Source organism: Balaenoptera musculus, chromosome 3 (genome assembly GCF_009873245.2).
Source record: "Balaenoptera musculus isolate JJ_BM4_2016_0621 chromosome 3, mBalMus1.pri.v3, whole genome shotgun sequence".
In the NCBI taxonomy this organism is placed as follows: domain Eukaryota; kingdom Metazoa; phylum Chordata; class Mammalia; order Artiodactyla; family Balaenopteridae; genus Balaenoptera; species Balaenoptera musculus.
Window position 1 is genome coordinate 149,516,439 of NC_045787.1, and position 18,488 is coordinate 149,534,926.

Sequence of the window (18,488 nt, forward strand, 5' to 3'; positions counted from 1 at the left end):
AGGATGCATCATCTTTGAACATAGTAACACAAAATTTTAATATAAACTCTGACATCTATTTGATATCTCAGCAAACTAGAAGCTGGAATGGAAACGAGGAAAGGATAAGAAAATGATTTAAATAAAGTTATGCACACTGAGAGGCTGCCTACTAAAGCAGTCCAGTGCAAAATCGAGGAGTGACCCAAAACTGGGAGTTTATACCTGGAATCCAGCAAGGGGAACAGAGTGTTCCCTAGGGCAGGAGAGAAACCTGAGCTGGATAGCTTTAGCATAAACAAAAGTGGGTCTGCAGGCACTGACTTGCCACAGTGAAAAAAATTAAAATTAAAATTAAAAAACCTTTTAAAGATGTATATCCACTAAAAAAGTCCCCATTAATAAGTAAGGAAGCCCTGTTGCTTAGAACATTTTTACTGCAAATCATGGTTCAAATCTCCATACTAAAGCAGACATGGTTTTTGGATAAAGCTGAAAATACATGTCATTTTGAATAAGTACATATGAATATAGGTAAATGTTAAAAAAAAAAAAGCTCTAGAGGGGTAAACACAGCAGCACTGAAGAGGGGGAACTGGAATCAGGATGGAGGAGGTGGTCAAAGAGGCCACCTTGTCTGTAATGTTTGAATTTTTTAATAAAAGGAAAGTATTCACATATTTTTATTGTGGTTAAAATATACATAAAATTTACATTACAGCCATTTTTAATGTTCAATTCAGTGGCACAGTACGGTCACAATATTATGCAACCATCACCACTCTCAACTTCCAGAACTTTTTCATCATCCCAAATAGAAACTCTGTACCCATTAAATAACTCCCCATTTCCCTTCCCCCAACCCCTGATAACCTCTATTCTATTTTTCTGTCTCTATGAATTTACCTATTCTAGGTAACTCACATAAGTAAAATCATAAAATATTTGTCTCTTTGTGACTGGCTTATTATATTTAGCATAGTTTCCTCAACTTTCATCCATGGTGTAGCATATGTCATAATTTCCATCCTTTTTAAGGCTGAATAGAATTCCATTGTGTGGATATACCATTCATCTGCTGATGAACCCTTGGGTGATTTCTACCTTTGGCTATTATGAATAATGCTCTGAAGATTGGTGGCTAAGTATCTGTTTGAGTCCCCACTCTCAAGCCTTTTGGGAAAATACCTAGGAGTCGAATTGCTGGATCATATGGTAATTCTAACTTTTTGAGGAACTGCCAAACTGTTCTCCCCAGCAGCTGCACTATTTTACATTCCCACCAGCAATGCATGAGGGTTCCAATTTCTCCACATCCTTGCCAAAACTTGTTTTTCCTTTTTTTTTTTCTAATAATAAGCCACCGTATGGGTGTGAAATGTTATCTCATTGTGGTTTTGATTTGCATTTGCACATTTTTTTTCATGTACTATAAATGTTTAATTAAAAATTATTTTAGAAGAAGAAAGTAAGGGATCAGGATTTGTTTTCTTCATTCACAAGCAAGGGATACCTTCTTCACTGCTAAGCTCTGTGAGGATAGGGGCCAGGGCTGTCCTGCTCACTGTTGCATCCCCAGCCCCCAACAAGGTGCCTGGCACCTAGTAGGCACTCATTAAATAGAGTACCCATTTGAGGCATAAATGACTGCATTATCCTCCCAATTTATGTATGAGTTGAGGGGAATAAGTCTATGAAGAAGTGTCACCTTGAAAAATATACACACAAATATTATTCAACCATAAAAAAAGAAGGAAATCCTACCATTTGCGACCATATGGATAGACCTTGAGGGCATTTTCCTAAGTGAAATAATTCAGACAGAGAAAGACAAATACTACATGATCTCACTTATACGTGGAATCTAGAAACACCAAACTCAGAGAAAATGAGAGTAGAATGGTGGTTGCCAGGGTCTGGGGGTTGGTGGGGGGAATGGGGAGACGTTGGTCAAAGGGTACAAACTTTCATTTATAAGATGAATAAGTTCCAGGGATCTAATGTACAGCATGATGACTATAGATAATAATACTGTATTATATATTTAAATGTTGCTTTACTGTTCTCACCATAACAACAACAACAAAATGGTAATTATGTGAGATAAAGGATGTATTAACTAACCTTATTGTGGTAAACATTTCCCAATATATACATATATAAAAACATCACACTGTACACCTAAAACTTACACAATGTTATATGTCAATTATATTTCAATAAATCTGGAAAAAATAATACAAGTCATCCAGAGGAAAAAGAAAAATACACATACATACTAATTTCTGAAAAAGACATCATAATAAATTTGGAAGTCTTGGGTAAACAGCCTATTTCAAGACAGATACAGGATAGCCAAGAAAAGTGACATAAGTGACACTACTTACGGTTTTAAGAAAGGCAACTTCGGGGCGGTATTCATCCATCTGGGTTGCCAGATAAGGACAAGGAACTTTTCAAGTGTACTCATATTCTACAACCAGGGACCCTATATTTCCTGAGTTTCAGGCAGGATGGCTGATGAGAAAGATATATACAATCAGAACACTGTTGTACCCCTGAAGTCTTATCACTATTTGTGTGCTTGAAAGTCAGTTACTAATATTAATCACTTTATCATAAATTCTTCAACAGAAGTAGATATTTGAATTTTTTTCCAATTTGTTCATATATCCATGAATGAACATTACTTATTGTAGATGGCAACCATCCATTGCTTCTCTCTAGCTAAAGAGGATGGAGGCCATTCATCTTGTTCTCCCATTCCCTTCCCACAAGTTTAAAGTGCAGTAAACTACTCCTCTCTCCACTCCCCAAGCTGAGAACTTGTCTGAAAGTCACGGAACTATTTCCCTGCATAAGCCCCTGATGCCCCTAGGGGTGAAGGAAGGGAGGAGAGAGCTAGTTGGTGCTAAGAGAAGAGCACCAAGATGGGAGCTGCCTGCATTCCCTTCCTCCTTGAGTTATGAATGTAAATTCTCCATGGGTGAGTCAGCTGGAGAGCACAGAAGGTGGCTGAGGCTTAAGGCCCTTGCTGGCACTCCCCAAGAAGCCCCTCCAGCCAAGGATCCCCCAACAACAAAAGGCTATATGTTAGACTGCCCCTGGCAGGGACTGGTGGGGATGTCTGGGAGAAAGGGTTGAGATTGACCTCTCCTACATTAGAGAGTGCACAGGGGAGGCCCCAGAGAGCAACAATGTGCCCATTCCAAGTAAGAGAGCTGGAATCCGGACTCCTGACACATTGGGAGAACTGTTACTGAAGTAGCAACAACCAGAAGAAAAAGAACAGATAACTCTTCATGGACAGTCCTGCAGAGAACATTCTTTCTCCCTCCTCCTCATCCCTACTTAGGACCAGAGCCAAGAAGAAAGAAAGGGAGTGACATTACCACTCCCTCCACTAAGAACTGTTGTAGCCACAAGTCCACCTGCACCAGGAGAACGGGAAGAGCTATGAATTAAATAAGAGATTAAAGATTTTAAATGGGCAGGCCTAAGTCATAATACTTGGAATGGGACTGTATTAGTTACTGAAAGTGACTGCACAGTTATGGGACCAGAGTAGAATATTCTTAAGGGAATCTGTTCAACAGAGTTAAATGAATTTCTAAAGACAGTGGTAATGGTTATAGGGGAAACAAATTAAATCGCTTCATATTTATATCTCACAAGTGAAGACTTCACAAACTGGCTATATACTTATCATAATCTATAATTATTTACTAGTTTATTGTCTTCCCCATAAACTATAAGCACCATGGATCAGAGACCATGTCTATATTGTTCACTATTGTATCCCTTGAGTACAGCATATGTGCTCAACAATAATTTGCTGAATGTAGATTCCTTATCTTTTAAAGATACAAACTGAAATGTTTGCAGAATAAACAATGTGATGTCTGATAAAAAAAAAAAAAGAAAGAAGCCAGACCAAGAAAAGTTCATGTCATGATGTATGTGCATGCGTGCATGCATGCGTTCCTGCATGCGTGTGTGTGTGTGACAATCATAAAAAAAAAAAAAAAATTCAGGAAGGTAGAGGTGAGAGAGTGCGTGGGAATATAAACAGAACAAGATTGATAATTCTTGAAGCTGGATGATGGGCACACGGGGTTCATTATAATCTCTTTTGTTTAATTTTTTTAAATAGTGGTAAAATTATAATTGTTTCTTAATTTTTTTCTCAACATAATATGAAAACATCTAAATATACATAAAAGGTAAAAGTGAACACCCATATAACTACCATGTATTTGACAATGTTAATCTTTTATTATATTTACTTTACCCACATCTATCCTTCTATACATTATCCATCTTATTTTTGATGCATTTCAAAGTAATTTGCAGACTTCATTACACTTCACTCCTTAACACTATAGCATGCATATCATAAACCTCAAAAATTTTTACCATTTCTTTTTTTTAAGGTAAAATTTACTTACAGTGAAATCATATATTTACTATACGTAAACATATCATATATTTACTATATAAAATAACATTTATTAATATAATCTACAAAAATACATATTATTTATATTTGTCCTTATATTTAGAAGTTCATAGCATGTTATGTTTGTGTTCCTCCAAAATTCATATGGTGAAACTCTAACCCTGCAATGTAATGGTATCTGGAGATGTGGTCTTTGGGAGGTAATTAAGGTCAGATTAAATTAGGGCATGAGAGCATGAGGGTATCCTCATGATAGGATTAGTGCCCTTATAAGAAGGCCACTAATCCTCACCCTCACCCTCTCCCTGCATGCACCCACTGGGGAAAGGCCATTTGAAGATATACTGAGAAATCTGCAACCCAAGGAAAGAGTCTTCACTGGGAACTGAGTTGGTCAGCACCTTAATCTTGGACTTCCCAGCCTCCAGGACCATTAGAAAATAAATTTCTGTTGTTTAAGCCACCAGTCGATGGTATTTTGTTATGGCAACCTGAGCACACGAAGGCATAGTGTTAGTAGGAAGCCACTGAAGGGGTTCATTACATACTTTCTTAAAGAGTACTCTGGCTAAGTGTGGAGGAAGGAATGAAATAGGACAAGAATAGATTCAGGAAGACTGGATAGGAGGCTATGACTACTGACTAGACTAGAGGTGATCTTAGCTTGCCTAGAATCATAAGAGCAGAGACCAAAAGAAGCAAGGGAGTGCAAGGAATATTTAGGGGGTAAAAGAGACAGGATTTGTTGAGAGCATAAAGCTGTGCAATTGCTGGCTGGTAGTACCACCAGTCACTGAAGTAGGGAACACAGAGAAGAAGCAGGCTTTATTTTTGGAGGGCCAGGTAGGGGGATGGAGGTTGAGTTCAGTTTTGGACATATTCAACTTGAGATGCCTATGAGGTTCAACAGACATTTGGATACATTACATCTGGAGCTTTGAGGACAGGGCTGGGCTGGGGATAAACATATGGGAGTCACCAGCATAAAAATTATCATTAGGGGATTCCCTGGTGGAGCAGTGGTTGAGAATCTGCCTGCCAATGCAGGTGACACGGATTCAAGCCCTGGTCTGGGAAGATCCCACATGCCGCGGAGCAACTAGGCCTGTGAGCCACAACTACTGAGCCTGCATGTCTGGAGCCTGTGCTCCGCAACAAGAGAGGCCGCAATAGTGAGAGGCCCGCGCATCGCGATGAAGAGTGGTCCCCGCTTGCCGCAACTAGAGAAAGCCCTCGCACAGAAACAAAGACCCAACACAGCCAAAAAAATTAAAAAATTATAAATAAATTAAAAAAAAATTATCGTTAAAGCATGGAAATGGTTGAGATTGTGTAGGGAGAAGTATGCGAAGGTCATGAGGAACACCATGATTTAAGGAGTAAGTTAGAGGAGCAGTAGTCAGCTAAGGAGAATGAAAAGAAGTGGTAACAGAGGTGCTGAGTCACAGAAACCCAAAAAAGAAGTTAAATAAACTAAATGTTAAATGGCATTTGGTGAAGACAAACAACTTAATGAATCCCTTCACAACAAGGATGATTTCAAACATACCACCAGAACATCTGAAATCTGTTGGCCATTGACCTGAGGTTTTCAATGCATGGTCCCCACAAGAGCAGCATCAACATCACCCGGGAACCTGTTAGAAATGAAAACTGGGTGGCCCCACCTCATAAACCTACTAAATCAGAAACCCTGGGGTGTGGCCCAGCAATCTGTGTTTTAACAAGCCTTCTGGGTGATTCTGATGCTCACTAAAGTTTGGGAATCGCTGCTCTAAGCAGTGCTTAGATAGCACCTGATAACCATTCCTTTAGGAACCAATCCCCTTTCCGATAAACACATTTTCCTTTGGCTCTGTTAATACATTTTGCCAAATTGCTAGAGCCTGGGCAGCAAGATTTGGTCAATACCCCATTTATTGTAACACAGATCTTATCCTGATTTTAACGTTCCTGCTCAACAACCAACTACCTACGGCTTCTCCCTCCACTGGGTATATCTTTTTTGCTTATTCATAACATCTAAATATTCATAATGTCTGCTCCTTCATCGCTTCTCTTTGTGCATTTTTTTCAGTCTCTGATCCTGCTACCAACTGAACAAATCTCTAAATCTCAGTTTAAATTCCTGAGTGACATATATTGTTGGTGAAACCGCAAATTGGTACAATTTAGTAATTTGGCATCATTTATCGGAACAGAAACAGCGCCTCCGACCTAGTAATTCCACTTCTAGGAATTGATCCTACAAAGGTACTTGCACGTGTGCAGAAAGAAGTGGGGCCTCTCTCCCCCCACTCAGTCAGAGGCCAGCTCACCCACCCTCAGTCAGTAGGGGCCCCCTCTACCCCGCCAGTCCGAGGCCAGGTTCCACCCTCAAGGGACGCTCTTCGGGTGAGTATGTCGAGGCCGTCTGGATCAGAGAGGCCTGTTCACACCTCACTTCACACTTGAGTCAGAAGCAGCAGGGGAAGCCCTCACAGCCTCAGCGTCCCGCACGGCCGCCCCCAACACCGGCCCAAGCCGGCTGCGACTTGATTTTCTCTCTCTCTTTCCGGGAAGAGAGTACGAGTACCACCGCCAAAAACCGTGACCGCGGCCCTTACCCAACCGCTAGCCGCCCGCCGCCCGCCGCCCGCCGCCAGGGGGCGGGGCTCCGGAGGGGCGGGAAGGGGCCGACGGGGCGGGGATCGGGGCGGGAAGGGGCGGGGCCATTGGGGTGATGGCCCCGGTTGTCGCCGCTGCCGCCGCCGCCGCCTCAGCAGCAGGAACCGAAGTCGCCGCCGCCGCTGCCGCCTCCCGGGTCGCCGGCCGCCCGTGCGCTGGCTCGGCCGGGACCCGCAGCCATGGAGGACTTCATCGTGATCTCGGACGACAGCGGCTCCGAGAGCTCCGGGGGGACCCGCCCGGGCCGGGCGCGGAGGCTCCGCCGGGCCCTGTCCAGGACCACCGGCGCGCTGCCCCGTCGGACCGTGGTGAGTGAGCGAGCCGCCGCTCGCCGAGCCCCGCCGCGACCGGAGCGCCGCCTCCGCTCGGGCCACCCTCGGCCCGGCCCGCTGGCTCCGGCGGCCCCGCCGCCCGCGCCTGGGCGCCTCACAGCTGCAACGGCTTCCCGCCTTGCCGCCTTCCCGGCGTGTTCTACCCTGAGGAGTGCGGCGGGCCCGGATCGGGAGGCCGGGCCTCCCGGGCTCCGCACTCAAGCCCGAGCGGGCTGAGGCTGGAGAGTGGCCACCGAGCACATGGACGAGGTCCTGGTGCGGGGGGTGCAGGAGCCCACAGCGGGCGGCGGTCTCAGGTCGGGCCGCGCGCTTCCCCGAGCCTTGGCGGGGGTGGCGGCCGGGGGGCCCGGGGGCACACGGGGTCCTAGGGGTAGTCCCGGACCTCCGGGCGGGGACGCGGGAGCGTGTAATTGTTTGGCTTGTGGTGGGTACAGATGTATGCAGGGAGGTAACAGGAGCCCGGGCGGGGAGGGAGGGAAGCTGGGGCCTGGGCCAGATGGTGGCCGCGCTCCAGGGCCTGGCAGCCGAGCGAGGGGCCCGATTTTGGAGTTGTGCAGGAGGGCCGTTTTATTTCGCTTAGGAAACATTTGCCAAGCTCTAAAGGAATAGGGAGGGAAACATCTTGCACGATTTCTTTTTCCCTCAGGCTCTTTGTCCTTCTTCCTAAGGTAGTGAATAAAACATCTATGGTCCCTGCCTTTCTAGAATCCTCCACAGATATTTATTGAACCCCTACTATGGGCCTGATGTTCTAAGAGCTGGGGATACGATGGAGAACACAACATTTGCGGCTTCTGTCATAGAAGGTGATATAATCAACAAGTGGCTATTGAGTACTCAAGGGATGGGAGGTGGGCAAGGCTTTCTATCAGGAGACTCCCAGCATCAGACTTCCAACAATCTTCCCAGCCTCCCAAAGCCACACCCCAGAAATAACAGAATTGTCACACTGATGTTATTTGTGAACCCCTTTCTTCCTTTGCAAATACTTCATCAAGACAAATCTAGCTTCTGCTTCTCCAATCCCATTCCCATTGTTTGTAGTCCCTAAGCCTCCACTGTGAGCCACTGCAGGTATAGTGCTAAATCTAGGAGGTCACTGTAGAATAAATGGCATGCAAAACCAATTAACTTATAGTGCTGTGTTGCCATGGTTCAAGCAAGAGGGATTCTCAATAAATTTCAGTAAAGAATTTAGATGAGAGGACAGACAAAAGATTTTCAAGGTAAAAGTGACCCAACTTGGGAAGTGAATGGATGTCCCTAGTGCTGTGACAGTGTGGGGGACATACTAGATCCACAATAAATATCTGTTGGATGAAAGAATGGTTGACGGAATGGGAGAGCGAACAGTTCAGATGGATGTTTGACGATGAGAGCGAATACAGTAGGAGCAGGCTTGGGGTGGAGGGAATGCTGCATTCAGTTTGAACTCTGGAGAAAAGTCAGGACTGGAAAGATTTGGTAATCATCTAAACAGAAAGGAGCATCGAAGGTCTAATTGTGACTTAGATAATCAAGGGAAAGAATATAGAAAGAAAAGAGGTGGAAGAAAAAAATACTGCAGAATAACTCCCAACTGCATCTCCTCCTAGTTCCTCCTCTTTCCTATTCCTCCTTCTCTCAATCCCCCTTTAATTTGTCCTTCCTACTAACTTTGTCCTTTGCTCCCAAGTGGTGTCCATCTTCCCTCATCCTGGGTCAGCTTCCTTCTTCAGGTGCCCATATGTCATCCTTATCCCAGTCTGTCGCGTGTGTTGTGACCCTTCACACACATACATAGGGGCACTCTCAAACTGCCCCCCTACCCTCCCTTGTGACCACCCAACCATGCATTTTGATTTGGAGCTTTTCGAGTTGAAGAGAAATGAAGGGCAAGTTCCAGAGTAGTACCCAGTGTAAATCTCGCTTCTCCAGATACTTACTCTCCACCTTTCTAAAAACTCCGGGCTGGTTCTCCTTTTATCTTTCTTGCAAGTTAGATAAGGGTGGTAGGATAACCACACAAAAGATCAGAGGCATTGAGAGACTCGAGCAAGGTTATAAAGCCTAAAGCGCCTTTGTCCAGCTTTTCCTCAAGGCCCTGAGGTCAGAGAAACCTCTGTTTAAATCAGGAACTCCCCCGCCTCGCCCCACCCCCAACAGCTGTGTGAGCTTTGGCAAGTTCTGTCATCTCTCTCAGCTTTTGCATTTGAGAACATTAATACCTACCTGGCAGGACCATTAAAAGGTTTTTAATGAAACAATGCAAGGAAAATGCCAGCATAAATGATAGCTTTTGCTACACTTTGTGCTGTTTCTCAAGCTTGGCAAGCAATGGAATAAAAGAAACAAGTTTTGTAATTTTTTTTTCTTTTTTACAAATATTGACTGAGGGGAAACAACTTGCTTGAATTCAGGAAATCAGAAACCCATCTCCAATGCTGAAGTTGATGTTTCTGAACTTCTGGCTCTTAACCTGGGCTTTAGTCTTCAGTAAGTTGATGAAATGTGTCTGTGTTTTTTTATAATATTTATTGCTTTCCCCCCCCCCCTACTTATAAAAGCAGAATATATCAGATAATTTTGGTTGGCCTAATTACAAAAAATTGAGAAATGTATATAGAAGAAAATTTAATTGCCCTTAATCTCGCTATCCAAAAATAACCAGTGTTAACATTTTGAAGTATGCCTGCCTAAACTTTTATTTGTAAATACCAGTGTGCACTCATACATAGCCATGTGTCATCCCCATATGTTTTTGCAAAAATGAAGTCTTGCTATACTTCATTGTTTTCAGTTTGCCTTTTCTCTTAATATACTTTTTATCTCTTTCTGCATCAATAAATACACATCACCAATATTTTTAATGTATTTCATTGTACAGATTTATAATTACATTTCTCTTTTCCTATAAATCGATATTATGCTGCCATTTCTAAATTTTGTCTATTATAAACAACTCAGTGAGAAATTTCCTCATAAATAATCTTTGTACCTTTGTTTGTTTGTTTGTTTAGGATAAGTTCCTCTTAGCAGGGGAAAAACATGATCTAATTTACACTTTTAAAAGGTGACTAGCTACTGTGAGAGGAAAAAACTGTAAGGCAAGGTGACCATATAATTTATCATCCAAATGGGGATCCTTTTGCAAATGAAAGGGGTTGCTAACTGGAACTGGTATCAAGCAACAGGTGAAAACTGAAACTGTCCCAAACAAACCAGCTTCACCTTACTATAAGGGGACAAAAGTGGATCAGGGAGATGAGTCTTGGAAGTTGCAGTAGTAGTCCAGACCAGATATAATTATAGCTTTGTAGGTGGTGCAACTGGAAGACTGGAGAGATATGGAAGGCATTTATAAAGTAAATCCTGATCCTTGGATGTGGTTAATGAGGGAAAGGGAGAAATCAAAAATGATGCCCTGGTTTTGGCCTGAACAACTGGATGCAAGTTGGTGTCAGTCATTGAAGTGAGGAAGACTTGGGGAGGAACAGGGTTGGAGGAAAGATTCAAGAGTTCTCTTTTAAAGGTGTTAAATTTAAGATGCCTGTGGGAGAGCCAACTGGAGATGCAAGTTATAAGGTTTGTACTGAGTTTGGAAGCCAGGGGAGAAGTCCTGACTAATTTGGTGTCATTAGCACATAGGTTGTAAAGTCATTGACCTAGAAGAGTTCATCTAGGCTGACAGTCTACAAGAGGAAGAGCATCCAGGATCTAGCCCTAGAGCATGCCACAGTGCCTGGCCCAGGGGAAGGAAAGGGGAGGAGGAGCAGCTAGTGAGGTTGGAGATCAGAGTGTGTGCTCGGCATGTAGCAGAGCTGGGCATCTTGCATATGTTTATTGGAGATCTCTCTCTCTCTCTCCATATGTATGTATATATATATATACATATACACACACATACACACATGGGGTGTGTGTGTGAATTGCCTGTTCTTATCCTATTGGGTTTCTGTTTGTTTGTGTGTTTACTAATTTCTCAGTTTTACTCACATAGTAAAGAATTTTTATAGGTTGGATTGGGTCCTCCAAAAAGATGTGTTGAAGTCCCCATCACCACTACAGAATGTGACCTTATTTGAAAATCGAGTCATTGCAGATGTAATCAGTGAAGATGAGATCATAGAGAGTAGGGTGGACCCTTAGTCCGATATGACTAGTGTCCTTATAAGAAGATGTGAAGACAGAGGAAGAACACCGTGTGACGATGGGAGTTATGCAGCTGCAAATCAAGGAACACCAAGGATTGCTCATGACACCAGAAGCTAAGAGAAGGGCACAGAACAGATTCTCCCCTAGAGCCTTGGAGAGAGCATGGTCCTGCAGACACCTTGATTTTGGACTTCTGAGCCTCCAGAACTGTGAGAGGATGTTGTTTTAAGCCAGCCAGTTTGTAGTAATTTGTACTAGGAAACTACCCCTGTGTTATACATGTTACATTTTTTCCCCACTTTTGATTTCTTTGGTTTTCTTTACAGAGGTTTTAAATTTTTACATAGTCAATTCTGTCACCCTTTTCCTTTATGATTTCTGTCTTTGTTGTCATACTTAGAAAGACTTTCCTCACTCCTAAGATTATAAATATATTTTTTTTCATTAATCCACCTGGAATTAGTTTCAAAAAAAGAATAGAATGGTAATCTAATATTTTTCTCTCCAGATGGTTAGCTAGTTGTCCCAACATAATTTATTGAATTATCTGTCCTTTTTCCCCAGTGGTTTGAAATATTACCTTTATCAACTAATAACCTTCGTGTCTATTTGTGGACTTTGTATTCTGACTTTGTTACATGCTGTTTTAATAAGAAGCAGAGGAAACTTTTCATTGCTCTTCTTTTTTAGAATTTTTCTGGCTAATTTTGCATATTTATTCTTTCAGATAACTTTAAAATCATTTGGTCAACTTCTAAATAATTTTTACTTTTAAAATTGGGATTGCACTAAATTTAGAAATCTGTAGTTTGTGATGTTTTATTTAATGAAGTTTTACATTTTACATGTGTATTTGTGCATCTTTTTTCTTTATTTTTTTCTTTGTTTTATGTTTAGAAAGATATTTCCTGTCCTGAGATTATTTTCCTATTATTTACTTATTATTGTTCATTGACTATCTCATTTTTAACATTTAGTTCTTTAATTCATCTGAAATGCTTTATATAGCATGAAGTATGCTTACCATTTTCCATATATGTATTGCCTTATTTCTAAGACAACACTGAATCTAAGACTTGCTGTCAGTTTAAGAACGGCTTTTCAAGAAAAAAGAAACTACCGCATGAAGTGTATATACTATTAGATGCATCCTGATTGCAGATGTATGAGGGAAACATTCTGGATATTAGAATTTATAATATATGATTTTAATCATTTGTCTGGGAATCATTTCTTAAATAATTATTTTTCTCCATTTATCTGAAGCACATTATTTATACCAGATTATTTTAAGCACTTGGATCTATTTCTGGGTTTTCTTTTATGTTTCATTGATTTGTGTATTCTCAATGTCAGAATTTGACTGTCTTATTTTTGTGGTTTGATATTTTTTTTGGTATCTACTCGAGCAAATACCTCTTCTTACTTTTTTTTCCCCCCAAATTTCATGTCTGTTGTGACCATTTAGTCCTCCAAGTGAATTTTAGAATCATCTTATCAAGGATTGCATTAGATCAGGGTTTCTTTGAGCCAGATGATTCTTTGTTGTGGGAAGCTGTCCCGTGCACTGTGGAATGTTTAGTAGCATCTTTGGTCTCCACCCACTAGATGCCAGCCAGTAGCAGCAGCCCCTTCACTTGTGACTACCAGAAATGTCTCCACGTATTGCTAAATGTCTCCTGTGGGGGACAAAAGTACCACTGGTTCAGAACTACTACATTAGATTTATAAGTTAATTAAAGGAGATTAATATCTTAATAGTATTGTCTTCCTAATTGGAAACACAGTTTAACTTTAATTTTACAGGGTTTCCTTCCTGGCAGTAATAAAACTTTAAGACTTTCTTTGTTTGGGTCCTGTGCCTTTCTCATCAAGGAGCTGGTGTTTTGATTCAGAGTGACTGTTTGGTACATAGAGCTGACCATGTCAATCATGGTGAGCATCACATAGTAAGAAAAGCTGATATTTATGCCAGGCACCATGTTAAGTGCTTTGCATGGATTAACTCATGTAATCTTCACTGCAACCCTATGAGGTGTAGGTACTATTATTATCCCTATTTGGTAGATGAGGAAACTGAGGTAGGTTCAACCAGGTGCTAACTGATAGAGCAGATTTACCACCACTAGTGTCAGTCTTGAAAATCCTGGGGTGAACTTGCAAACCTCTCACCATGTTTCCAAAGGAACATCCCCTGGGGATGCTGGAAATAGTTAAGTGGAAAAAAGCAAATTGCAAAGTATAATTCTATTTTTCAAATGTGTGTTTTTATCAGAATAGACTCACCAGTGTTTTTTAATCCAAAAATTATTCTTTAAACTCTATCATGTACTTTAAAAATACTTTTTAAATCACTTTCTCTTTCTCAACCCCTTCTCCCAAAAATTGCAAGTTCCCTGCTGGACACAGCCACATACTTAATGCCTCAAACATAGTAGGTGCTGATTAATTATTTATTCAGGGAGAAACAGAATTCTTATTATTGGTTTTCTAAGGAATCCTTTCCTCCTGAGATAAGTTATGTCAAAATACCCTCTGTGATGGGAGAGCCAGGGGATAAATAATGGCTTCCATCCCAAGCTAATTTTTTATAAAGATTTTTGGAACTAAAACTATGGATATGTTTTAGAGTAGAAGGCAAAATTCACCTACATTTTTAATTTAAAACATCAGATGTCAAACTATTGATAATTTGGATCTTAAATCAAGGTCAGCTCCCATGTAAGCCTGCAGATCACTTGCCCCGTTCCCCCTTAACAGCTTTATTAAGATATAATTCCATACCATACATAAAATTTGCCCATAAAATTCCGAGTAGTTTAACAATCACCACTGTTTTAGATTTTAGAACATTTTCTTCACTCCAGAAGGAAACCCTATCGTCTCCAATGGGTTCTCGGGGTTTTTTTTTAAGGTATACAATTTGTGTCATATAAAAAATAAAATTTCCCCATTTTAAATTATAAAAATTATTTTAAAATTTTAAAGAGGCAAAAAACTCAGGCCATCAGAAAGAATGTACCCCTGTCCATTCCTGCTCTCCAAAGATAACTAATAGTTTTCTCTGTGTATGTACACAAACATACCTAAATGTCTGATTTTTTTCCCAGTGGAGTCATACTAATTTTTTAAACCACTTAAAATTTTAAAATTTTAAAAAAAATACTGGTACCTCATTCAGACTATTGTCCACTTTGTTTACCATGGTATTCCCAGTGCATAACGTGGTTCCTGGCACACAGTGAGTGTTCATTCAATAAATATTTTATCAGCTGCATGTTATTCTCATATAAAAACTGCCATAATTTATTTAACCAGCCCCTTATTTTTTATTTATTTATTTTAACATCTTTATTGGAGTATAATTGCTTTACAATGTTATGTTAGTTTCCACTGTATAACAAAGTGAATCATCTATACATATACATATACCCCCGTATCTCCTCCCTCTTGCGTCTCCCTCCCACCCTCCCTATCACACCCCTCTAGGTGGTCACAAAGCACCGAGCTGATCTCCCTGTGCTATGCGGCTGCTTCCCACTAGCTAGCTATTTTACATTTGTTAATATATATAAGTCCATGCCACTCTGTGACTTCGTCCCAGCTTATCCTTCCCCCTCCCCACGTCCTCAAGTCCATTCTCTACATCTGTGTCTTTATTCCTATCCTGCCCCTAGGTTCTTTAGAACCTTTTTTTTTTTTTTTTTAGATTCCATATATATGTGTTAGCATACGGTATTTGTTTTTCTCTTTCTGAACCAGTCCCTTATTGATTTTAATTTTTTTGCTATTACAGACTATGATGTGATGAACTCTCTTGCATGGTCATAAGAATATGTTTTTAGGACAAGTTCCTTACAATGGAATTCTGGAGTAAAGAGTAATAAGTATTTATAATTTTAATGTATACCACTGTTGTGGACATAATGTCATTCTTTGTACGATCCTAGTGTCTGAAACCCAGAACTATGTTTGTAAAACTCCCACCTTTGGAGATACAGTCTATTTCCTCCTAAAAAAAAAGCTGAAATGCCAGGTACTCACATGCCCAGGCTCCCTTGGACCTAATGCTTGGACATAGAACCTAGATTATACCAGTCAGAAGTACTTATTCCAAACTTTGAATTGGAAGCTGGTGATGGGAAAAAGCAGGGTAAGGTAGACTCCATTTTGGTGAGACAGCAGCAGCAATGGCAGTTACATGTAGCAGTAGGGTACAGGGTATAGCTGGCCACGGAAGCTGTGGTGTTTGTGCCCACTGACAGTGATAATGGCATATTCAGTTGTGCACTATGGTTTAGAGCATCAGTTTTGGCTGTGTAGACTCCAAACTTGGTTCTCAGGTTCTCCTCTAGATTCTAGGAGCTACCCATTATTCTTAATCAATTCCTGTTGTGCTTAAGTTAGTCAGTTGATTTTTTTTTTTTTGCTTGCAACTAAGATCACTAGTTGATATATAACCACCAAATTATACTTCAAAAAGGATGTAATATATATTCTTATGTGGACAGTGTTTAAGAATACCTGTTTTCTTATACTTTGGCAAACCTGGATATTATCAGAATTCTTAGATTTGTGCCAAATGTAATGGTCTAACTTTTCAATTGTCTAGAATTTTGCTGAAAGGAAAAACTCTTCTCAAATAATGAGTTAACTCATTTAATACTATTGAATGATCTACCCAATTATGTGTAAAACTACCTGTGTCGTAAACTAAGTTTCCAGATAATTTGGGGCCTATTTTCTACATATTTTAATTACTGTAGCTCTGAAGTTGTCTTGATATTTGGTAGTGCAAAGCCTCCTTATTTGTCTTTTATTTTCCCGTTAAGTTATCCTTGAGCCTTTCCTCTTTCAAAGGAATGTTTGAATCATCTTATTCATTCCTTTAAAAAATACCATTGGAATTTTGTTTGGAATTTATTAAATTTATAGGGTAATTTGGGGATAACCAACACTTATTAAACTTTAAAATTTTTGTTATAAAAGATATATGAATAGAGTATCTGAATAGACCTATATCTATTAAAGAAATTGAATCAATAATTAATAACCTTCAAAATCAGAAAACACCAGGCCCAGATGGGTTCACTGGTATATTCCACTAAACATTTCTAAACATTTAAGAACATTATACCAGTTCTCTACAGAAGATAGAAGCTTCTGTAGGGGATAGGGGAATACTTCCTAACTCATTCTCTGAGGCCAGCATTACCCTAATACCCTAAAACCAGACAAAGACATTACAAGAAAAGAAAACTACAGACTAGTAGCTCTCATTGAACATAGATGCAAAAACCCTTAACAAAATATTAGCAATTGAATCCAACAATGTATGAAAAGAATTATACACCACGACCAAGAGGAATTTATTCCAGGTATGCAAATCTGGCTCAACATTTGAAAACCAACTAATGTCATCCACCACATCAACAGGCTAAAGAAGAAATTTTTTCTTCATATGATCATATGATCATATTAGTAGATGCAGAAAAACCGTCTGCAAAATCCAACACCTATTCGTGATAAAAAAAAGAAGAAGAAAAAAAACCTCAGCAAACTAGGATTAAAGGGGAAACTTCCTCACCTTGATAAAGAACAGCTACAAAAAACCTCTCATACTTAATGGTAAGAAACTTAAAATTTTCCCACTAAGATCAGGAACAAGGCAAGGACATCCTCTCTCACCAGTGCTTTTCAGCATTGTACAGGAAGTCCTAACTAACGCTGTTAGACAAGAAAAAGTATACAGATTAGGAAAGAAGAAATAAAATTGTCTTTACTCACAGATGTCATAATCACCTATGTAGGAAAAAATCCAAAAGAATTAACAACAACAACAACAAAAACTAATAAGCGATAATAGTAAGACTGTAGGATGCAAGGTCAGTTTACAAAAGTTAGTCATTTTCCTGTATACCAGCAGTGAACAAGTGGAATTTGAAATTAAAAACATATTACCATTTACATTAAAACCTAAAAAAATGAAATACTTAAGTATAAATCTCATAAAACATGTATAAGATCTATATGAGGAGAACTATAAAACTGATAAAATATTTCAAAGAAGAAATAAATAAATGGAGATATATTCCATGTTCATAGAAAGGAAGACTCAATATTGTCAAGATGTCAGTTCTTATGAACCGGATCTATAGATTCAATGCACTCACAATCAAGATCCTAGCAAGTTATTTTGTGGATATCAGTAAACTGATTAAGGTTTATATGGAGAAGCAGTAGCCAACTGAATATTGAAGGAGAAGAACAAAGTGCCACTGCCAGGTAGAACTGCCACTACCTGACTTCAAGACTTACTACAAACTACAGTAATCAAAACAGTGTGGTATTGATGTAAGAATAGACAAATAGATCAGTGGAACAGAATAAAAAGCCCAGAGATAGACCCACATTACTGTAGTCAACTGATCTTTGACAAAAGAGCTAAAGTAATACAGTGGAGCAAAAGATAGTCTTTTCAACAAATGGTGCTGGAACAACTGGACATTCACATGCAAACAAATGAATCTAGACACAGACCTTACAACTTTCATAAAAATTAACTCAAAATGGATCATAGACCTAAACATAAGATGCAAAACTGTAAAATTCTCAGAAGATAGCATAGGAGAAAACCTAGATGACTTTGGGTTTGGCAGTGATGTTTTAGATACAACACCAAGGACATGATCTATGGAAGAAATAATTGCTAAGCTGGACTTCACTACTACTAAAAACTTCTCTGTGAGAGACAAGAGAATGAGAAGATAAGCCACAGACTGGAAGAAAATATTGCAAAATACACATCTGATAAAGAACTGCTTTGAAAATATGCAAAGAATTCTTAAAACTCAACAATAAGAAAACAAACAACCTGATTAAAAAATGGACAAAGGACATGAACAGACACGTCATCA

The 18,488-nt window shown here is 40.0% G+C and overlaps 1 protein-coding gene across 1 annotated transcript in view; it reads left to right on the plus strand.

Annotated features, from left to right (window-relative positions):
• The first annotated feature begins 7,169 nt into the window (after window positions 1–7,169).
• Window positions 7,170–18,488, plus strand: part of SIMC1 (SUMO interacting motifs containing 1) — a 97,011-nt gene continuing 85,692 nt past the window's right edge. Inside the window, exon 1 of the mRNA XM_036845795.1 lies at window positions 7,170–7,413. Coding sequence (XP_036701690.1) covers window positions 7,285–7,413 — 129 coding nt within the window. The 5' untranslated portion in view covers window positions 7,170–7,284. The remainder of the gene's footprint in view (window positions 7,414–18,488) is intronic.